Source organism: Stegastes partitus, unplaced genomic scaffold (assembly GCF_000690725.1).
Source record: "Stegastes partitus isolate 25-593 unplaced genomic scaffold, Stegastes_partitus-1.0.2 Scaffold656, whole genome shotgun sequence".
In the NCBI taxonomy this organism is placed as follows: Eukaryota; Metazoa; Chordata; class Actinopteri; family Pomacentridae; genus Stegastes; species Stegastes partitus.
The window spans coordinates 5,966-29,637 of record NW_007578387.1 but is presented as its reverse complement, the minus strand read 5'-3'; the positions used below and the strand labels follow the sequence as shown (position 1 = coordinate 29,637).

At 42.0% G+C, this 23,672-nt stretch overlaps 1 protein-coding gene across 2 annotated transcripts in view; it reads left to right on the top strand.

The window, feature by feature from the left end:
- Positions 1 to 23,672, top strand: part of rabgap1 (RAB GTPase activating protein 1) — a 78,533-nt gene that overhangs the window by 49,574 nt on the left and 5,287 nt on the right. For both annotated transcript variants that reach the window (XM_008290115.1, XM_008290114.1), the window contains 11 exons: positions 3,142 to 3,255; positions 5,024 to 5,098; positions 5,607 to 5,732; positions 6,092 to 6,235; positions 7,044 to 7,085; positions 7,557 to 7,685; positions 11,646 to 11,738; positions 12,767 to 12,877; positions 13,239 to 13,343; positions 15,056 to 15,139; positions 21,223 to 21,294. In XM_008290115.1, the coding sequence (XP_008288337.1) occupies positions 3,142 to 3,255; positions 5,024 to 5,098; positions 5,607 to 5,732; positions 6,092 to 6,235; positions 7,044 to 7,085; positions 7,557 to 7,685; positions 11,646 to 11,738; positions 12,767 to 12,877; positions 13,239 to 13,343; positions 15,056 to 15,139; positions 21,223 to 21,294 (1,095 nt within the window). The remainder of the gene's footprint in view (positions 1 to 3,141; positions 3,256 to 5,023; positions 5,099 to 5,606; positions 5,733 to 6,091; positions 6,236 to 7,043; positions 7,086 to 7,556; positions 7,686 to 11,645; positions 11,739 to 12,766; positions 12,878 to 13,238; positions 13,344 to 15,055; positions 15,140 to 21,222; positions 21,295 to 23,672) is intronic.

Here is a 23,672-nt window from a genome sequence, read left to right as displayed (position 1 = left end):
CTTTGCTAGGAGGGCTTTTCGAGCCAAGATTAATAAGCTTCTGTCCAGCAGAAGTACCTTTGGGCAAGGCACGGGATGCTGCAAAAACTTTAGGACTAGGTTCTGAAATGCTGGTGTGTAGCGAGAAGATTATCAGGCATGGATCAATGGAGTATCATATTAATTAGTTAAATTAACATGAGCTTGGTGAGACATTATTGTTGCTTACCGCTGACTGAGTGGCAAACCCTCTTTGATGCTGCTGACTGCCTCATTACACACTGATGATGTGAGAGAAGGGCCCCAGCACAAAGAGTGCCTTCCTCCTACAAAGTCAAATGAATGTCACCCAACATCAGGCCCGCTTCGCCTTCAAATGCTGTATGAAGAGACGTTTAAGTGCGGTTTTGATTGGTCCTGTAATGACAGGGCGTCTAAGGGTAACATTACTTATTTAGAGGCTGTTTGTTCCAAATACACTGATCATCAATAATGAAATGAGCGGTGATTAATCTTTGAGAAGCGAGGCTAGTTTAGACGGGAGCATTTACTGATTTGTGTGTGTGGTATTTCCATGGTGTGGGGTTCTGTCATCACAGCGGAGGGATATCCCAAAGAAGTGTGTGTTCACCCCGGCTTGTGTTTGCTCTGCAGCTGTTGTTGTGGTCACACCTTCCTGTGTGTGTGTATACACTTGCTTCTGCAAATATTTAAGGCAATGTGATCTTTTTTTCTTTTGTCCTGTCCCTGAGGAATCCTGCCAAACCTTGTTTTTCTTCTTACCACATCAGTAGGTTGATTCTAGGGATGACAAGTCGGTTGGTCAACTGCTTGGGTCTATGCTGACGTATCTCATTACCTATTTGATGCTTTTTTTTAAAAAATTATTCTTTTGGCCTTTCGTGCCTTTATTTAATAGAACAGTGGAGAAGGGGGACAGGAAAGTGGGGGAGAATAATGGGGGATGGACCTGCAGCAAAGTGTCACGAACCGGATTCGAACTCGCTACCACACTGCGTCAGGGACTTTTAGCCCCTATACATGTGATGCCACCTACTTGATCCTTTTATGTACATTTTGTACGTACAGGTTTTGTTCCCTGAGTCCTAATGAATCTGATGTCGCCCTGACTTTTCCTCTAATACCACTGTGAGGTTAATGTGAGTCATTTAGGGCGAAACAGTTCAACAACTATCAGTTTGCCGTAACATTTATTACAAGCATCATCCAATCACTTTGGTGACCCCTCTTATCGGGCATCATTATCAGGAAAAATGTTGATTTACTTGCTAAGATGGTAAACATATGTTGATAAACAATGGTGAAAATGTACCAGCTTACCGCCAGACTGATAACAGTCCATCCATCCATCTATTATCTATACATCGCTTAATCCTCACTAGATTCACAGGGGGCTGGAGTCTATCCCAGCTGACTCAGGGTGAAGGCAGGGGACACCTGGACAGGGAACCAGTCTATCACAGGGCTACACTTAGAGACAGACAACCAAGCACACTCACATTCACACCTACGGACAATTTAGAATCACCAATTAACCTCAGCATGTTTCTGGACTGTCTGGGAGAACCCGGAGAGAACCCACGCTGCACGGGGAGAACATGCAAACTCCACGCAGAAAGATACCGGGTGTCAACACCGCGACGCACACCGGCGACCTTCTTGCTGCATGGCAACAATGCTAACCATGAGCCACCTTGCAGCCCCCTGATAACAATCCCAACTTTGAAATCATGTACATTTTCCTCACAGTATGTACTACAGCTGCCCTTATGAAGTACATACTTTTGCTTGCAGTAACATACTTCTTCATCAAGCTTCAACCGTCTTCATTGCTGCGTGTTGTATGAACTTTGTGCACTCGTCTTCAGCTTGTAACTTGAGCGAAGCAGTGAGACGAAAGTGACGTATCTTCTGCTGCTGCTGCTGATGATTGAGGGACAGAGTGGCCCGAAAAGCTTCCTCGCTTGCTTACTGCAATATAAGACTGGACGTACTAAGACATCCTGGTATTTTTGGCACACTGCATGTGACATAAAATATATTGGAACATGCAAACTCTTTTTCTGGCATAGCGTGTCGTGTGGTGAGATGAGTATTGAAAAGCACCCACTGCTGTTTTAGCTCACCGCATAGCATGGCCAACTTGCATGCCTATAAAGGCTTGTCTTGTTCTTTTTCCTTCAGTAACACCAGTCAGACTGAATGAAATCACATCAATTTTTCAGGGAAAAAAAAGAGCGCAGATGCACAGCAAAACAACACCCCCTACTTTCTTTTTCTTGAAACATTAAACACATTTCTTTCTTGTGCATATACTTTGATTTACACCTTCGCTCATCATCTGACGTCAGTCAGAATCATCCAGCGATTGTTTTCCTGCCAAAAGGTCTGAGACTTGGTTCTGCTGATGCACTTCAGATTGTTGATTGCAGAAAGTTTTGACAGTGAAAACCAAACACCCTCTTATCAGCCTAATGTTTTACAGTACAGTGTTTCAGTCTCAGCCTATTTATTCTATCCTATAACCTCCCTGTTGACACCACTGGGAAGTAGGTCAGTGTATCAAAGATTTGTTCAACAGCAAATGCAAAGCTTTAAGCAAATGTGTCACGAAAAACACATGTCAAACAGTAACCCTACTTTTTAGTTCCACTATTGGTAATTGGAAAAACTTCTCCCTCTTTCTTCTCTCTGTGTTTTGTGTTCTGTGTGTATGATCTGTTTTTCTTCATTTTTCCACAGCTGTCACTGCGGTCGGCTATTGTTATTGTTATGTATCTAAACCTTGGGAACACAAGATCCACTTGCTGTGTTCTTAAATTGAATGAAATTTTTAACAGGAATGGGCAAAGACAGACATGTAGCTGTGGACAGTCTGTACTGTAGAAGGGAACGTTCTGTGCCACCAGTTATTCATCCTGCCTTGTAATGTAAATCTCAGCAATGTGTGGAGCCGCCACAGACTGTAGAACACTGACCACTGCTGGGTCTCTGAGGAATTTTCCTTTTCATCGAGACCCAATAACATCAATGTGTTGCAGATTCTTAAGTTGCAGACTGTCTTCCTCTCGTTGCCACAGTGTCTTTACCTCATTTCACTCACCTTAACCCATTTCCCCCCGTCCTCTGTCTCTCTTGTAGGAGTCTCCTCAGGACAGTGCCATCACCAGGGACATTAACAGGACGTTTCCTGCGCACGACTACTTCAAAGACACTGGAGGAGACGGACAAGACTCGCTGTACAAAATCTGCAAGGTGGGGCGCTAACACCCGTATAGAACGTCTTTTTTTTTTTTTTTTTTCCTGCAGACGATCAAAAATGGATTCACACAGCTATATACCAAATGGCGTGCAAAATGCTATGTAGCACAACAAATCAAGACGAACACTCCGTCCCAGTTTGGCTGCCATCACACTTAAATTTACAACACAAACCTTCTTTCCTGAATCCTTTTACAGGACATATTCTATTATAGGCAGCTACTTCAGGAAGCATTTAGTAATATTTGCTTGAAGTTAAAATCCACATAATGCACAAGAAAACATCAGTGATCCTTAAAACTACCTGATTAGTCACAGTGAGGAGATGTGAGTAATTAATACAGTATAATCTCTGTCTTAAGTGATTTAGGGGGATTTATTAGACAACTTGGCCTTGACATGCATTTGCAATGTCATGACCACAAAGGAAGATGTTGTGTTCGCTTAAATCTTTCCTATATTATACAGGTGAGACATAAATAATTGATCTTTTTGGCAGCGGTAATGTTCGTTGCTCGAAAAACTCGGACATATTAATAATCAACACGTGCGACCGAGTCACGTTTCCCTGGAATACAGTGTAATTACTATGTAAATGACTTGCTTTACAGTAGGCCTGAAGTTTGTAGAGCAGCAGCGAGAGTTGCCGATGCTAAAATGACCTGTTTATTAATTAACGCCGCCACTCTGTTACTGGGTGGTTCAGCGAGTTCGCAACTGCCTGTCTAGAAAAGCAAAAAAAAAAAAAAAAAGTTCCCAATCGAACAAACACACACTAGCCCCAGCTGTAATCAGTCCAGCTGACTCACACACACAAACCTCACAACTTGTCGTGGAATACTTTTAACATCAACTATTCTTACGCTCTCTCTCTCTCTCTAATGACAATAAGCATGGACATATGAATATCTGTGCGGTACACATGCACTCATTGTAACCAAGAGTCCCATTATCTGTCACAAACGGCCTGACTGCAGTGTGTTCACAGTTTTCAGTTTCATTTCATTCATTATGCATAACTCAGGTGAGGGCATCCATCTCTTCCCAGACAAGCACCTCCTCAGGTGCGTTTGAATAATTCAGTGGGCCCTCCCTCTCCTGCGTGTATGGATTGATCCACGCTTTGTCTGTTTGACTTGTACTCATTATTTGTGTTTGTAGCTCAGTAGGCCACTACAGCCCTCTCGCTCGTTCTCGCCCTCACTTTCTCCACTCATATTTACTCCATTTCGTCCGCACCGACATTTCTCGGAACCACCCATCTCCGTGGCTTTTTCTCTCTGCCTCCATGTCAGTCTCTGCTTATTGTAATTCTTCCATCCCTCACTCCAGCTGGCCTTCATTTCTTTAGTTTCTTTTATATTCTGTGTTTTTATTCTTTGCTGTTATACCACCAGTATTAGCGTGTAGCACAATTAAGACGCTCACAGCCCAAAAGTCTCTTCATGGGCTCGTTAGCGTACACTGTCACACCTCAAGACCAGAAAATCCTGGATGTATGTGTTTTATTTTTAAGCGTGCTATTTCATCTTTGTACTCAATTTTTTTCTTTTCGGTTTTAAAACTGTGTTAAACGTTCAGTGGAGCTTGAGCCACGCAAACACATTTCTCACCACTCATCGAATACAGTACAAAATCAGTATTTACATGTGTTTATAGCCGGGGGCCGGTTTGCCAAGTCTTTCGATATCGCCGATCGTTGAATTTACCGTAAAACTTCTTTACTAACTCTGTGTCCGTTTGCTTTTCTCCTCTCCTTCAGGCTTACTCTGTTTACGATGAGGAGATTGGCTACTGCCAGGGACAGTCCTTCTTGGCCGCAGTGCTGCTGCTGCACGTGAGTTTACATACCAGCAAAGCCCAGGAAAAAAAAAAAATCGAGCTTTTCAAACAATGTCAAGAGATGAGAGGGACTGTTCTGCTTTTTATTTGACATTGATATCTTTTCAAGTTATTGCAACGCGGGATGATTAGCTCGGGTCCTTTTAATGTCTAATGTCTCTCAGAAACCAGGAAACAGGATGACGTACTCTTCAAAAAAGCAGCTGGAGAAAGAATTCTACTTGTATATGTAATGTTTAATATGGTTATATTCATGTGGCGCCTCAGTGTGACTTGCTTTGAGTTCGGTCCACAGAAATGCCAACACTGTCACCTAGTGGAGAAACATAGTCTGTCTTTTTCAAGGAGAGATGAGTGCAATGTGACACTGTTTGGGACAACACTTTATTAATCTACAGATATTTATACTGGAAAGCTGTGGAGTAAAATATTCCACTTCATGTGAAACCTGGTTCATTGAGCTGCCATGAGTTACTGATTGCTAAATCCTCGGTCTCCTTCAGATGCCAGAGGAGCAGGCGTTCAGTGTGCTGGTCAAGATCATGTTTGATTACGGGCTCAGGGACCTTTTCAAGCAGAATTTTGAGGATCTGCATTGCAAGTTCTTTCAACTTGAAAGGCTCATGCAGGTCAGTGTGTGTTTCATTTGCTTTTCCTGAATCTACACTTCAGCAGTTCTCTGTGTTCACACATAAACAGTATGTGTTAATCTGTTATGTACTCAGTAGTGCTACTTTTGCACTTTTTGTTCTTTCGATTACTTTTTTAACCCTGATGTTAACTTTGATTTGTTCTCCTCCTCCTCTTCTCCATTTTCCCAAATACTTCTTGTTTATTTACTTTTTTTTTTTTAATCTATTAACTTACATCTTCTATTTCTTTCTCCCTTCATGCTTCACTTCTCCTTCTCTCCCTCCATGTTCTCCTCTTTCTCTTTGTTATCTTCTCCCCTTCTTTGTCTGCCGTTTGCTTTTTCTGTGTTTACCAGGAATACATACCAGACCTGTATAACCATTTCCTGAATGTGGGTCTGGAGGCCCATATGTACGCCTCTCAGTGGTTCCTCACCCTCTTCACAGCCAAGTTCCCTCTTTACATGGTCTTCCACATAATTGACCTGCTACTGTGCGAGGTTGGTAATGAAAACACAAACACAGAGACGCAGCTGTAGCGCCTGAAATCCTCAAATACTCTTGAAAACACTTTACTGTCAATGAATTCAGTTCATTTGTTTTTTCTTTTTATATACACACAACATCCTATTGGCATGAAGTAGAGTAAATAGGTCTTTACAGTTACACTAAAACTGAGCTCAGATGTGTTTGTTTGATCATGATGTTTCTGTAGCATTGATTGACTGATTGGTTGACTGTGATAGCGTTTAAATACTAACAAAGTGATAGAAGTGTGAAATTTAAGTGTAACACCAAAGACTCTTCTAAGGTCAAAATGCAAAATTAGTAAAACATTATCGGCTTGAAGAACCCAGAGCATGGGGAAGGTTTCTTGTGTCATGCCACCAAGACAATGTTATGCATTTAATATAAAGCTCTACATCTGGAGAAACCTTTGTCTGATGAATCAGCTGAATAATGTGATGCTACATGGTAATGTGATGCTGTAATGAAGCATCATAGCAACAGGAGAACCTGTTTCAAATCACATACAATGTAAGATGAAGGTGAAAACCTTCCAAGATCGCAAACTGAAGTTAAACAATATAATCTGCAGGGATAAGTAGCAGACATTGTACATCTCCAAATACTCAAAGCTTTTAAAGTCATACCATTAAAACAGCTACAACTCTAATCTGAACAAGTATCTGTCGTTGGCTTGATGTCAGAGCATCTCTCGTAAATCAATCGCACAGCAAAACGACAGGAATTTATTTCAACCTGCAATAAATAAAGTGCTTCTTTAATCTTTTTTTTTTTTCTCAGGGCATTAGTGTGATCTTCAATGTAGCCTTGGCACTTCTGAAGGTAAGGCAGCCTGCACAAAAATGAGTTCACACACACACACACACACACACACACACTGACACACACACTGACACCCACAGCTCTGAGCAGAAACAGAAGCAGAGAGTCTGTGCCAACAGAAGCTCAGGCTTTGGAAAGATTTTACATGTTGGCACATGCGAGCAGGTGAGACACATGCACAGTGTCACCCTGCTGTTCTGGGCTAAAAACAGCACACATGCTTTTTGTTAAAAATGACTTTTGCTTCAAGAATAGAGTTCCATTAATGGAAAGAATTCTTCAGGGCAGTTTTTGTTTTAGATTGATTTGTAGACTCAAGCTGGGTTCTCACAAACCTTTTTTTTTTTTTTTTTTTTAAATCTCATCTGTCATATCTGTTCTTCACCAAACCAGAACATTGTCTGGGCTCGGGTAAATAATAAATCTATGCCTGACTTACCTTTGTGTTGTCATCTTTTTTTTCTTTCTCAGACATCAAAAGATGATCTAATCCAAACAGACTTCGAGGGGGCACTCAAATTCTTTCGTGTCCCAGTTCCGAAGAGGTACCGCTCGGAGGAAAACGCAAAGAAACTGATGGAGCTGGCCTGTAGCATGAAGGTGAGTTTAGAGCTGAAAGGAACACAATAGAACAGAAATAGTCTTTTTTTTTAACTTATTAGTATGCAGTAGATTTGTCTGTTCAGCCTTGCGTCTCAGACAAACATCTGGGTCTTCAGGTTCAGCTCACTATTCATTTCGGTGTTATTGATAAATGCCCTACGGTTATTGTCCCTGGAAATATTCAGATAACTCACAAACTGTATTGAATTTGGAGTATTGGAAACAGAAAACAACATACAGCAACCCCCTCAATATGTCTGATCATCACAGCATCAGGTCATTGGGATTTTTCTCATCTAAAATCTGCATCTCATCTGCAGTGTTGTTTAAACACCACTAGGGGCCACTGTTGAGCTGCACCACAAGTTTAACCGATAAAACGAACACACATGCCTCTCCCTTTCTGTATCTTAAACACACACACACGCACACTCACACCTGTGTCCTGACCTGTTTTGAAGAGTCTGGCCCAGTTTAGAGGACCTGACTTTGAAGGTAACTTTGGGCAGAGATATTTATTAGCACAAACTCTGTGAAGGAGCCAGCGTGGAGAGAGGTTTGAACTTTTTGGTTTCCAGTTAGACAGGTGGGCAGCAGGGAGATCACACAACGAGCTCCTTTAGCAGGGAAAAAAAATCCAGTAGAAGCAGATCAGATGTACCTGGAGCAGCTGTGTGGTCTTGAAGATGCTTCAGCACTCGCCTTAGAGGCAGCGATTCCGAATATAAATCGTGAGCAGGGCTGATAAGGCCTCTCAAGTGGGAGGCTATGAAAGCAGAGATTTTCTAGTTTACGCTGCTTTTGCTTTGTTTCACTTGTGCGCTTTCTTTGGTTAACAAGATTAACTGTGCTTATACTTTGAGGGATTCTCTGTGCTCATTTGAATTGAATACATTCATATAGAAGTATGTCAATCCCCCCCCTTTAAAGGACGCTGCTTTAGCAAGTTATTTTGAGAACGTTATTTGGCACAAGAAAAATAATTCCAAGAAGTCATTTGGCAAATTGACCTCTGTGACTACTGTTATGTTGGACCTGGAAATTAAATCTGAGTCAAGGTAGGCTAATCTGAAGCTTGGATGTCACTATAGAGGGATTAACTGACCAGATTACTGCTGCCCTCACTGACTCCTGATACGGCCACCTGATTGGACCGCAAATCTTTCTGGGTTGCAATGTGCTTGAACTTGATTTATAGTTTTAGCTCAGATTTGTCATATGTCATGTTATATCTTTTCCAACTAGCAGCAGCAGCAGCCCTATGATATCATAGGAACGCTGAACTGGGATCAAATGTTAGATAGTACAAATAGTTTTTAATAGATTTTTATCTTTGTACCTGATGTTAAGGTCTAATATCCTGATCGTTGACCCTTTAAGCTTTTTAATCTCTCCTTTTGTAAAAGGAGAATCAAAATGATAGTGATCCTATTTAAAGAAAGGAATAAGAACCTGTCTAGTTAAGGGTTTAGTCAGTTAGATAATGCGCCTAGACTTTCAGTTAACTAGTGACGCACTGCTGAATATCTGTGCGAGTCTAAGAGAGTGAGTCTTTAACCTATTTACTTTGTAATTCCAGTCAAAGGCCGTTATCATTTGTATATTTTAAGCAAATATGTGACAAACACGCTCAAACTACAGTCAGTTCACAATATGTATTCAGGAGGCGATCTCCGGGTCAGACCGGGTCATTTCTATTGTCTCAGTGTGTAGTTGTTACACCAATTTTTTCTTCTTGTCTGCCAACCTTGTGACCTCCAGAGCTGGTTTATGCAAATTGAGCTCAGAAATTTGAATAAAAATCATGAAAGTGTGAAGTTTTTTTTTTTCTTTCTTTCTTGACAGCCGTTTTATTTTCCTATGTGCTTTAGTGTCTGTCACCTTATATTACCTCGTGGCTCTCTGCTTTTTACCCAGCGTGAACTTGTATGTAAAGACATCGGCGTGCAGCTACGTACAATTATAGCTTTTCTGTTGCTGTATTACAATTTCTGCAGGATTTCAAGGCGGCAGCTCTTTCCTACACGCTGTCTGTGTTGCACAAACAGAAGAGCTGCTGCCACGAAGCACGCTCGAGCTCACATGACAGGTAGCAGGTGGTTTTCGAATATGCCACTAGTTGTTAGTGTTTTTTAAGCAGATAATACTGATGTTACTGCAGCGGTATCTTGCTAATTTATAATTGATCCAGTTATAGATTCTAAAGTCCTGTGAAGTCTTTATTAATTATTGCTGTACTTTAGAGGGCCTTGGACGCTCTGTGTTCCTAACTGCCCTTGAAAGAGACCCACCCAGCTATGCGATACCGGTTCTGCCAACATCACGAATGCAGGGAGCATTTGGATTATTGGATATTTGTAGTGTGATACCAAACCTGAGGGTGCAACATGCAGGCAAACATGCAGAGACAGAAGTGCTTTGATGGTGCAACCGCATCGAGGTACACTAAAAACCCACCGAATGGACAGCCATGTCTTACTTTGGGTTTTTATTTTTCATGCTGGGAATCAGGCAGGTTGGTGTTTAATTGATCTCAGGTGCACCAGTGAACCTGATTTCTGTGTACGTTTTCGTTTTAATCGACTCATACAGGGTGTCAAGAAAAAGCGCGTCAAGTCTCACCTGGATTTCTGCATTTATTGGTGATAAAATGGGCTCTGATCTTCATCTAAGTCCTAAGTGTAGATAAACACAGCGTGCCTAAACTAATAACATACAAACAGTTCTAATCTTTCGGGTCTTTATTAAACACACTCATTAAACGTTCCCAGTGCCGGAGCAAGAAGTAAGTGAGCCTTCAGATGTAATTACTGGTTGAACCTCCTTTGGTAGCAGACACTTTCAAACGAGCCGGTGGATCCGACTTACGTAACTTTTATGTTCGTATTTTTAGGATGTTCGGTGTGAACGGCCTTGCTCGGGGTCATTTCACGTTATCTCTGTTGGATTTAGGTCTGGCCTTGTATTTCTCCAAAAGGCTGATTTCCTTTGCCTGAAGCCGTTTTGTTGTAGAATCGCTTCACAGATGCAGAGGCAGCAAAGCAGCGTGCCTGCAGGGAAAGTGGCCTCAGTGTTAGATCATCTCATTATTGATGGTTTAAGTGTGGGTGAACATCTGAAGTCTTTGATATCACTTTGTAGCCTTTTACACTTCATGCAAATCAACCAATCTTGATCGTAAGTCCTCTGACATCTCGTCTTCAGCAGATGCTTCTTGTAAGTAGTGAACTAAAAATAAGTGTTTTTATAGGCTCTAGTCCCACTTTGAATTCTTTTTTCTCAAACTGGTCTCCGAGTTTGTTAACTCTTGACTTCAACTTTCGTTGACGTCATTACAGTCGGGTACTTTTTCCGGTCAACACTGTGAATATTTGAATGATGCATTCGATATAGACAATACATCCAATTGTGTTTTATGCTAAAACAGATTGCATTTGTTCATAATTGTAACTTAGATGAAGCTCTGACTCTATTTTAGAATAAAGGGGTTCACTTCCTTTTTCTTGCCACCAGTGTATTTACACAGGAGGGTTTATTTGGTGTTGCAGCCACATTTCAACAATGATATAATCCTTAAAATCTGCATGTTGACATTTGTTGTTTTTGCACAAATTTCTTTGAAAACTGAAGAAAGCTGTGAGTTATTGCTGAGCATATAGCCATAGATTTCCCTGCAACCAAGCAGCTTGTCGGTCAAGTTAACAGTTACAACTGGGGCAGTAATTACTCCGTATGTTCTTTAACATGTTATTGAAATGTTGGATCGGACTAAAGGATGCCACAGTCAAGTAAGGATTAAAAATCTTGTGTCCTTGTTTACAAAAGATTGGGGAAAACTCTCCGCTGGCAGCCAGCTGAAGTCCGTCAGCCAGAGACGAGTGGGCTAGTTTATATTTCCTTTCTTCGTTGTGTGCATAATTACCAAACATTTGCTTTTCGGCTCTCGTCGCCCAACAGATCAGCCAGAAGAAGCTGAAGAAATTCGAGAAGGAGTACCACACCATTCGAGAGCAGCAGGAGCAACAGGAGGCCCCCATCGAGAGATACGAGGTAGAAATACATACACAACATTACAGCACAACTTAAGCAACTAAAAATTCTGCAGGACAATCATAAAACTGAAAGCATTAAACCTTGTTGGTTGTTCAGAGACAATCAGGAACATTTGATTACATCATTACATCTTTGAAGGGCTTCACAGGGCTGTTTTAATTTATACTTATGTCTTCTATGAGCAACTATTTTAGTATCTAAAGTATGATGTTTGATCTCATCTTCATGCAACTCTTTGGTGTAGATGCACACAGAGTTACGACTTGCATGGCACTAAAAAAGCCATTAGCTATACATTTGATAAGTTATGTAAAGGTTAACAGGCCTGTGGTGTAGATTTCAAGATCATACATCACAAACAGCATTTTTGTTGTATCGTAACGAGGATGGTTGTATTATTGCTCGGCCACCAGACCAAAAGTTAATTTGGTTGACAGCACTCATTCAGTTTGAGTACATTCACTTCAATTGTCATTTTCCCAGGCATGAACTAAACTTGTGCTGTTTTTGGTAGTAGGAACATCTGAGATATTTTTGTTTATTTCATCTCTTCAGTGTATCTGCTCATCATCTCAAATATGTTTCACATGCATGTCAGTACTCAGTAAAGCCATCTGTTGCTGTTAATGATGTACAAACATGTTATGTTCTGTTAAACATTACAGACAACTCTTCACTACGCCGTTACGTTCTCACCTGATCGCAGTGAACTTTTACACTCGCAGTCTCACTATATTATTGCATTGCTCTGGAAACGGCCGAGCCAGGAAGTGTCCATTCATTCTTGACTCTTCATGATTAACTCCTTCGCCCTCCTTGTTTTCTCTCCGCTGTCCTTCCTCTTTCATGGCCCTTCACTTCTCTGCTTTCTTTTCCGTCGTGCTGTTCCACTCTTTATCTCGTGCCGCCGTTGTTTTCTCATATCTGTCTGTTATTTTTCTGACATCTGTCCCTCCTGTTCTCTTCTTTCTCCCTGCTGCTTCCTCTTTCTCTCTCTCTCTCTCTCTCTCACCTCTATTGTCCAGCGGGAGAATCGCCGGCTGCAAGAGGCCAACATGCGCTTGGAGCAGGAGAATGACGACTTGGCACACGAGCTAGTTAGCAGCAAGATCGCTCTGCGCAAAGACCTCGACAACGTAAGCCTGACAGAAAGAAGATAATGCGTTGGTTTGGCTGGGTGTGACTGTGCGCACATGTTCATGAAAATGTCACTTCTGCAAGATTTTGTTGAAGAAGCAAGTGTGTCCTGTGTACGGCAACAGTTGTGCAAGAGCTGAATTAAAATGAGACACAGCCTTATTTACACCAGACCTCAAAATGTGTGTATGTGAGTGTACGGCACAGACTCACCATTAGTGTGTGTGTGTTATTTATTAATTTATTTATTTGACTTTCCTTGAAAAGAGACAGTAGAGAGGAAACCGAAAAAGAAAGTAGGGCAAGTCTAACTTTCACTGACCTCATCATCACTGGGTTATTTTGTCTTGTGTGTGGCAGGCCGAGGAGAAGGCAGACGCCCTGAATAAAGAGTTGTTGCTGACCAAACAGAAACTGGTGGACTCGGAGGATGAGAAGAGACGGCTGGAAGAGGAGTCCGCACAGGTTAGAGCAAATAACAAGGCACTTTAGTCCAGATTGAAACTGAGCCCGTGTGGAGGAAAACCTTTCAGCGAGTCCAGCAGATGTCTAAAGTGTATGTTTTTCCTCCAAATCTCATGCGGCGAGCGGGGTTACTGATAGTAGGAAAGGATGGCCTCTGGAGCCGCAGAAATTCTCAGGTGAAGAAATTGGTAAAAGAGGCTGCTTAAATCTGCTGGCTGGGGGTCAAGCAGGAGACTAGTATGCAATATTAATGTGACAGGCTGTGACTGAGCAGTCTGTGTAATGGACAGAGTCGGGACTCTGCAGGTTTTCATTAAAACCAAGAAGTGCATCGTCTGATTTTACTGGTACGGTGTCTTTCTATCACTGCGTTAATTGGTGTAATCAATTAGTGTTGTTTGTTTGGGATGAAAACCTGCAGACCCGTGACACGGGGTCGCTTGTCTTTTGATTAATTACACTGTTACTTAAAAACAAGACTGTAATTTATATTTTCTTAACCTATGTGTTACCAGAGGTAGTAAGTAGGAGATGGAATCTTTACAAAGCAGCCATTAGGTGATGAGTTTAGTGTCGTAAAGCCGTCACATCCAGTTTAGACTTATGTCAGATGTCAAGCACAGGCATCTGTCAGTACACGTCTGTCTTTCTACATTTGGTTCTCTCTTTGTGCTTGTCAGTTTCTCTGCATGTTAACCTTTCTCCTTACAGTCGACCTGTCTTCATGTCTCTACGTGAAAAGCACATTTTTGAGTTATTGTTATTCTGCCTCATTTGTTGTAAAATGCAGGTTTAAGGCTGCCATTGGCCACCATTTTTGTCATTCCTTCAGTTCTATTTTCTATAACCTCTAAGCAACAACCTGAACTGAACTGAAGTTTTCAAGTATTACTGAGGATTTGGTTCATGCAGTAGTGTTTTTACATTTATCCATTTTAACGACAGCTCTCGTCTCCCTGCTTGCAAACGTTCCATCGAATCAGTTCAACTCGTCACTATTTTGAGGAAACACCAAAAGCCGCATCCGTCACTTAACCCCACCCAAGACGACTGTGATTGGTTTAAAGAAATATAAACAAAGCATGTGTTTTTCCCCTGTAACACTATGATAGTGTGGTGCAGTCGGACCATTATGTTCTGCAGAATGGGCCGTCAAAGTGGTTGTTGATAAAGTTATAGTTGCATGTTTGGAAGTCGACCCGTTTAAGGGTTAATCTGTCCGTGTCATAAAAACAAATAATTTAACACGTCAGAATCTGTCCGTGTAACACAAAAAACAAATCAATTTTTCAAACATTTTCAAGGCGTCCTCTATCATTTGTGTCGTTTCTCTAAAGATCCATCCTCTGCGCAGTCAAACCTTCAGTGTCAAAGGCTGTCAGTTGCTCTTTGATGTTTATTTTCTTGAGTTCAGTGAAGAATCCCTTTGAGGTGGAGGACAGAGCTGCCGCCCTCTGCTCCCATGTGTGTTCAATGTTCTCCTCCAAACGTCTCCTGTCTGGTTGAATGTGTAGGTGGAACTCTGAGTGATTTATGTGCAAGAGTAGAGGTTGTGTGAAGGGCGCGACATTGCCCCGAGCTTCAAGTCTGCCAATACCTTTCTTTGTCTTCTTTACATTTCATGACACTCACATGGTCTCTGGGGCCTCCGAATCCGCTTTCTGTCCTTGTAGCTGCCTCAACAGTATTTGTGTGTGTTTGTGTTTCCACAGCTGAAGGAGATGTGCAGACGAGAGCTCGATAAGTCTGAGTCAGAGATTAAGAAGAACGGTTCCATCATTGGAGAATACAAGCAGGTAAGCAGGCACCTTGTGCTTTAAAGTTTATTGTGTGCAAACATCACATAAATGTTTAAATTAGTGTTGATTTTGTACTCGTATCCGTAAAGGACAAGTTTCTGTTCGTATCATATAACTGACACGTGTCTCTTTTCTCATAAGTGCAATTCGGGGAAGTGAAACTGTTGCGTGGGGTAGCCCGGTTTAAAACCGGAACCTGTTTTGAACTATTTACTTGTGATTTTCAGTTAAGTCACAACCTCATAACAGCACCTCCGATCGGCTTTACTTAACCACCAGCGCAGACAAACCCCCTCGAAGCTCTTTGAAATGGTGATCAGTGCAAAAAAATTTAATTGTAGGATTATACCAATGTGTACAAGCTGTGTAGCCTGATAAGTGTTCATTAATACAGAAGAGAAAATACAAAAAAAGGAAACGTATGAGGGGAAAAGAAGAAGACAGTAAAAAGTAAATGAATATTTAAATGAATAAACCACAGCAGGAGTTGTTCCTCAGTCACAGCATTTAGTTTTTTGCGTGTCCTGGAGATGCTGACATAGACTGATCGCATACCAGAGATGAAGCTTTGCTGGGAAGGATGCAACGTTTTTTATGACTCTCCAATATTGTGCCTACAGGTAAAGGTGATATAGCTCAACATCATCACATAGAAAAATAGCTTTTTTTAACATTTATTGAGCAAGAATACCAATAGATGCCCCCATTGCCCCTACTTTGGCGTTTTACATAATTGCGCTCAAGTCCAATTACTGACTTGCTGCAATTTTTGACCAGTCTTCCAGGGTTTTCTTGTATCTACTACCTGCTTCAAATTCCCCCACAACATTTCAGTTGGGTTCAGGTCTGGACGTTGACTCAGTCCTGGAGCCATTAGAGTAATCCTAAACCATGCTTCCAGCACTGTGCTTCACAGTCGGTATGAGGTTCATCTCCTGAAAAACTGTCTTCAGTCTGTGCCAAACTTATCTACTGGACAAAAAACTCTTCACATGATCAGAGCCTGTTGCCTGTGTCGTCATTTGCTCTCCAAAAACAACTTTAGAGCAAATTCTTTTTCCCAACACTCGTCCCATGGAGGTCAAATGTGTGCGATCCCCTCTGGATTCTGGATGCTATGACACCAACAGTTCTAAGAGTAAGCTGCAGTAGATCCAGTTTTAGTTTAGTTGGGGTGGCCGGTTCTGGACAAATGGTCATGATTTGAAATCTTTGCATGCAGAGGATTTTCCTGAGAGTGGAATGATTTATTTCACCTAATATGAAGATCTTTTAAGATTCCTGCCAGACTCAGGTATTCACAACCTTTTTTCCTGAAGAGCCTTTTAGATCTTGTCAGTCATGATGACACCTCAATAGCAAAGAGAAGCCCAGACCTGAGATGTCAAAGGTTTAAATATAACTCCCTGAAGGGGTTTTAATCATTGGCAGCTAATCAGGGAGACATGATTGTGATTTTGTGGATGTGAAGATGTCATGAATGTACTTATGTTCTCTACGTGATTGATCAGTTTAGGTATAAAAAATAAATAAATTAATTGTGAGTTAGTACAAAAAGTTGTTTTCATTTGTTTAGGTATATTATTTTATCATTTACTAAAAAGCTGTGTTTAAAGGAGGATCAGATGTTTAATTGTCCCAGTATGTTTAGAGCCTACACAATGTCCTACTGCTTACTGTACCGACTGCTTCACAATCCAAGACATACAGAGCTGTTTTTTTGTGTTACCAGTGTTTTATCTGTAGAATGTATCTGCATGTTTTTAATTTCAATACAGCAGCGACAGGCCCGCCACAGAAGAATTGGGTCACACACCTATTTCCTTGTGTGTTTGTACCAGTTAATGCTATAGTCTGAAAGGTCAGAAGCAGTATAAAGTTAGTACGTGGTCTTGGTCTTTTGTGTTGGAGTAGTGTGAGCGGAAACAACTCAAGCCTTTATGGGTTAAAAGGTTGCAGGCTGAACTCAACTGAAGACCCACAAAGACCCAAAAGGAATTACTCAAATGTTTAACAGGGCGGCACAAAAACTCAGACAGCAAGAGCTGCCAGCAGTTGGCAGTCTTCACATAGCAGCAAGTCTTTGCTTAAGTGTTTGGTACTTTTTTAAAGTTCATTTAAAGCAATAATGAGGGAAAAAATTGGCTAAGCTTCTCTGTTTTCTTTTGCCATCATCCCATATTTAATGAAAATAGGCCAAGCAGTCATTATCAGGAAGGTTCTCGTTCATACTCATCAGCAGCCCCACAATGGTTGTACACTTTATCAGATGTATGCATTTACCTTATTTTTGTTGCAGTGGATTATGGTTCTATTCAAACTGCTGCTTATGAAACAGTCTCGTCTGTTGCGGTTCATGCGTCTTGTTCTGAGTTCTGGATGTTTGAGAAGCGAGTCTTTTGAACGCCTCCTCACCGCTTACCTTTCCTTTTTTGGCTCGTCTTCTCAGATCGGAGCTCTGATCAAGCCATTACTTGGCAAGAGCGGCCCTAAATATTTAAAAATAATATACTTTTTAAGAGTGATCTGTTTTCATTCATTTATCTCGTTTGCAGAAAGCAGAAATTTCTAAATTTAAAAACTGTCCCCAAACTGAACCCGCAGCTTTTGATGGCTCAGTCTGCGAGCGTATTTTTAAGTTCCGTCTGTCTGAATTCCTCTTCAGATCTCATCCTGTCACTTAATGCTTAAATATAAACTTACCCAGATCAAGTACTATTACCATCAGCACCGGGACATTATGCAATAATCCACCTCCTATCCCTCCCCGTGGAAGCAGACAGAAATAGCCCAAAGACTAATTTAGAAACAGACCTGAACTTCACCTGCGTCTAAAAATATTGACAGCGGATTGAAAACACGTCTGAAAACCGGTGACCAAAGCTCCCTTAGAGGAGACAGAGTTTGATGCTTGTGTGTGTGTAGTGCAGGTGAAAGCAGCCACACAGTCGAGAACCCTAAGTGTGGAAATGGGAGCCACGTCAAAAATAGTTCATTTTGTGACAGGAAGGAAGAGGTTGATGGATGGAGAGAGGGAGAAAATGAGCAGAAGTCTGTGGAGTGGAGAGCCGAGCGAGGACAGCGAGCATTCAATCCGCTCGGATTGACAAGTCGAGGAATGCCCCAAAATAGCCCCGCGTTGTTTTCCAACCCAGATAACTCAAATTATTCTTCAAATAGCATTTTCCTATTTCAGTGGCTGTGAATGCCAAGTTTTCTTTTTGTGGGATAAGAGCCAAAAAAGAAAGGAAAAAAAAAAAAAGAAAAGCTTTGTGTGCTAATTGCCCCTCCAGCACCGAGGACGCAGGACAGAGAAACGTCTGTTCGCGGTGAAGCTAAAAACAGTGTCAAGTGATGCATTGTAATCCCTGTTGTAGGAGCGGAGCTTGTGCAGATACGCTCAGGCTGGCAGGATGTTTGCCAGGTACAGCGACATGTGCCAGTGCTGGTGTCTCTGAGGTCCTATTAGCATTATATTCAATTTACTCCTCGTAAGTTTTAAAATATTTCGACTCTGGACGTATCGGCACAGCATCCAAATTCTAAGCTGTATGTATGTGTAGTGTTGTGAGGAAGTGATTAAAATTGAATGTTCTCACAATGTGTGCATTGTAAGCATACACACTGTATACATGTATTATTAAAACTGAAAGGAAAAGATGCCTCAGGCTGTAAAGTTACAGCTGAACCGGATGAATTATTAAGTTTAAAAAAAGCATTAAAACAAATAGAACCTGCGGGCCTTGAGCCTTAACCGTCAGCAACAAGCACAACATTTAATATTAGTTTGTCAGAGCGGTGTAGAACGACCAAAACAAGAATGAACAACCACCCTTGTTTTGTTCCAAATGATCAGAATAGTCCCTGACATTTAGTTTGCAGATGGTGCAGCGATACCAATTACTGCCCTTAGCTTGACCATTCCTACATGGGCTTGAAATCCCATCAGAACACGCTGTCCTGCTCACGCCATCCCTCTCAGCCCTTCTACTAATTATAGAAAAAAATTTGAAGCAGAGTACAATGGCTGCTTCCAACACTGGGACAAAGCTGATTGAAGACAGAACGGTCCCCACACGAGGCCGGGCAGCTCGAGTAGAGGAGAAAAAAAAATAAAAAATGGAGTAATGCTAGTTAAAAAAGAAAGCAGGGAGAGTAAAAGGCTGTAGCTGCGAGCTCAAGAGGAGATAAGTGGCCACTAGTGATGAAGGAAAGGTAGAGAGCTGGACACAGTAATGGCAAATAAGAGCAAATGAGAGAGAGAGAGAGAGAGAGAGCGGGCGACCGGCGAAAATAAATGGATGCATGATACATGTAGGAGGAGGGTGATGGATATCAGCTCGGCTAAAGATACACAGATCTTTAGATTGATCTCTAAAGGGGGGAGGATGAAGAGCAATATATACGGTACATGCCGCCGAGAATGAGATACAGGGAGCAGGAATAGATGGAGAGATAGACGGGCCGTCTGCTGAGAGGTGGAATGACCCGATGTACCTGTTAGGATGACTCATGTCACATCGATTTCTCTGTTCATCGGCAAGCTGCAGCGCAAGTTTGTGGGTGTGCGCTCGCTTGTAGATGTCGGTTATATGTATAGACGGAGGAGAGAAAGAGATTGGACGTATGTAGGGATGTACATGATGTACATGCGTGTACATCCTGTGAGCCCTGCTGGATAAACAGGACCTTATGACGCCGCTAATGGACTTAACGTTAAGAGGATGAAGTCCACAGAGACGGGGTTTGTGTTTTTGTTTTTTCTCCTCCAACTAGAGCCTCAACCAGAGTTGGGGAAGGGAAAAACTGGAGTGTTACGTTCAGTCACTACAGGTGGAAACTAAAAAAGAAACACAGTTCTCAGTGTTGTCTGTTTGTCTCTAACATGAACAAAACTTTACGTACATCAGTGAAGACCAGTGAAGTCCTGGCAGTCCTGAGTTTCCAGTGACTCCTTGAACTCTTCATTTCTTTGTCACATAGGCTAATCATGCATTATGGTTTTTTAATAGATTTATTACAGGTCTTCTGGAAATATGACAAAACCTGCAGAGTCAAAAATATCCACACAGAAATGCTAATATTAGGCCAGCTGTCCTTTAGCCATCTTCACCTCAATTAGGTGCTTTTTTGTGGCCGCCTAAAAGCTTCCAGTTGTACCTTTGACTTCTCCTCTTGACAGAATTGGAGCAGTTTAGCTAAATTCGTTGCCCTTCTGACACAGACCGGTTTCTTTATCGCAGTCGACAGCTTCTTGATGGGGTTTAAGTCAAGACGTTAAGGAGGCCGGTCGGTCTAAAACCACAGAAACTACGTGAGCATTTCTGCTGCTTCGTCCAGTAATATCACTCTGCTGTAATAAAACACAACTTTTGAACTTTCGTTGGTAAAATAAATGAAGGACTGTGGGTGTGACTGAGCCTAGAAATCATTGCATAGCCTTAAACTAATAGAAATGTATGTGTTTAAGTCTGAATTTCAAACCTTGGCAGGCTTAGTTCGATAAATACTAATATAATAATAGCAGAGTTTATGGATGTTATGTGTTATTACAAATCTGCAGCTTCTGACCTTCTGATATGATGTCCAGTTCATTACCTCCTGTCGAAGCGTTTGTTAATTTGATCGTGTCATTTATTCACCAGAGCTACTGCACACGCAACTCTGTGTCCTGTTGGTTTGCTTCTGTAAAAGACATCAGATATTGTGTTCAGCCTCTTTGTGTTTCTGTAAAAGCGGTTTTGTTTAACTACCTTCAGTCATACATTTAGTTTGACGAGTTGGTGACAACGCTCCAGAAGGTTAGCGGCTAACGTGTCCAGTTTTCACCATAAATCTTTAAAAGCCTTTTTTCCAGTGTTTATGGTGGTTAGTTGCAGACTTTCTGCTACTGTTTGGGAAAACTGTTGCGCCATTTAAACACACCGACCACATTCAGGCGTCTCTTGTAGCTTTATACGTCGTTGTAGCCTTGTGTTTTTTTCCCCCTACGTCGCCGTGATGATTGAACATCGCCGCAAAAGTTGAATTATTAATCGAGTTTGTCTGAAAGCTCCTCTCGTCTTCTCTGTTTCTTGCAGATCTGCTCCCAGCTGAGTGAACGATTAGAGAAACAACAGACAGCCAACCGAGGAGAGCTGGAGAAGATCCGGGTGAGTTTAACGAACGCTGCATTTCAACACATGCTGGAGATTAACATCCAGCGGATCTTAATTATGTGGAACTGCAGAGGAGTTTGTTCGACTTTTTCTCCTCATCTGCCGTCGGATTGATGGTTAGTCGTCATCAGATGGGTCAAAAGCAGCTGATGACTCACAAAATGAGACGTAAAACATAAACAGAAGAGTTACTGTCCTGATAATTGAGTTGCGTTTTAAATTAGAAATGTCACCGCCCTCCTCGTCACCTTCACGGCCTGAAACGCACACAACAGGTTTGACCTCTGGCCCCGGAGCTGGCAGGCGTCTTGAGAACTGCGTTGCCATCTCATTGTCTTTACTGGCAGCGAAATCAAAGCATTTCAGGGAAGAACGAGGAGCGAGGCCAAGGAGCCACGGCCAGGCACCTGACTTCCAGCACTTGCACGCTTGGCTCGCTAACTGTTAGTTTAGACTGTAGCTGGGAGAGCGGCCATTTTGGCAGAAAGTTGTGCGAGGGCTGCCCAAGGACTCGCAAAAAAAGGTTTATTGCACCAAGGACGAGTTCTGTAAAGGACGCAGCAGGAACGCTGTGTTTATGTGTCGAGGTTTACAATTTGCTCTTTTGCTTTTTTTTCCTCCTTCCTTTTTCTTATTTACTCATATTGACGCAGCGATTCAATTAACTGTCAGCAGTTGCACTTATAGCTGATGTAGGCGACCCCTGATGTGCAGCGACAGCATAATTCTCAGTTACAGCAGTTTAAATGAGAGATTTTTGCACAACATGCTTACATATTGTTTCGCTAAAACTCTATTTAAAGTGACAACAGAAACAATCGCAGCTCAAGCGCTCGGCTGCTTCATTAGGGCTCTCATCCACTCGAGCGGCGACGAGAGCAGAAGCGTTGAGCGTAATTACTCTTCAGCTCGAAAACTCGCTCGACAGTTTAATCCAAACCAAATGCGATATTGTAATGAATCATTTCTTTTTTTTTTTGAGGAAAAGCTCACACTACGGGCGTCGACTTTAAAGCAGAAACTTGTTGCTGCAAACTCCGGCACTAATCTGTCTCCGATAATCTCAGAGGAGTCAACCTACTAGTCTGGTTGCCGTGAGCCAAACTTAGAAAGCGAAGGAGCGAGCATTCTTCTTACCGTGGCTCAACAGACTTCCTCCACCTGCAGCGAGACGAGCGCCTAAATAAATAAACGCTCGCAAACGATGAATAAGTAAAAGTTCCTGAACGGGACGCAGGTTGTATCTGCGATGTTCTGCTGCTGCCCGGTAATAGCTCATCTCGTACACCCAGAACGAGCTCTTTGACTGAATGCAGAGTGGAGCGCAGCCCCCGACACAAGCGGGAACACACAGTTGGCTTGTGTGGCCACTATACTAATGAGCTGCCATGCCTCGCTAGCTAAACACAACACTGTCTCCTCTGGCGTTGTAATAAACATCTCCGCTGCTAGAAGACAGCCGGGGCCACACGGAGCCCGAAATATCTGCATCGGTCCGGTTGGCACATTCTGCTATTCCATTTTTTCTTTTTTGGACTTTCTACATTTAGAGTTTTGTTTTTTCTCACACGTCTGCCTAAAGTCAATACTTCCTCCAAACTCTGACTAAACTGGAGCTTGTTGGTGTCACTTTTATGCACTGGCCTACATCTTATCTGACCTGGAGGATCTGCCTTTTTTTTGTTGCCTCGGTGACAGCTAAAGCCAGAGGCGGTTTTCTGTTCATCCTATTCTTGTAATTGTGATATCTCAAGAGCACCTTGAGGGGGTTTTCCTCAAATTTGGCACAAAAATTTACTTGAATTAAAGGCTGAACTTTTGAGATTCTGCTGATCAGAGGTCACCGCCACCTCAAGAAATCGTGCACTAATTACGGCAGAATTTCTCATAAACGTCTCCTCAGGAAAAAGGATAACGCGCTGACATTTATATCCAAAAGGTCAACTTCACTAAGACATCATAATATTCTGCAAACACCCCCCTTTTTTTTCCCATCATAACTCAAGAACAGAAACAAGATCCTGAGGAGTAGCTTTGGCCGCTTGCCTTGAAACCGATTTTTGTAGATCACTGACAGGTTTAAGATGCAAAAGAAGCATCAAGGTTTTAGATTCTGTTGCTTCTTTGCAGGTGTGATCATGTTTGAAGCATTGCCTGCTGCAGTTGTTGTCAAACTGGGGGGGCAGCATGGAGCCGCTGCAGAGGAAGCATGGATGACTGGACCGAAAATATGCAATGAAATTCAGTTAAATAAACATGATTTAATAAAATATGTCAAGAAAATAGACAAGAAAGAGTTTGCTGATGCTATTGCATCGACGTTTATTTCACTAAAATTCAACTTTGATCCTCTTTTATGACTTCCTTCCTCT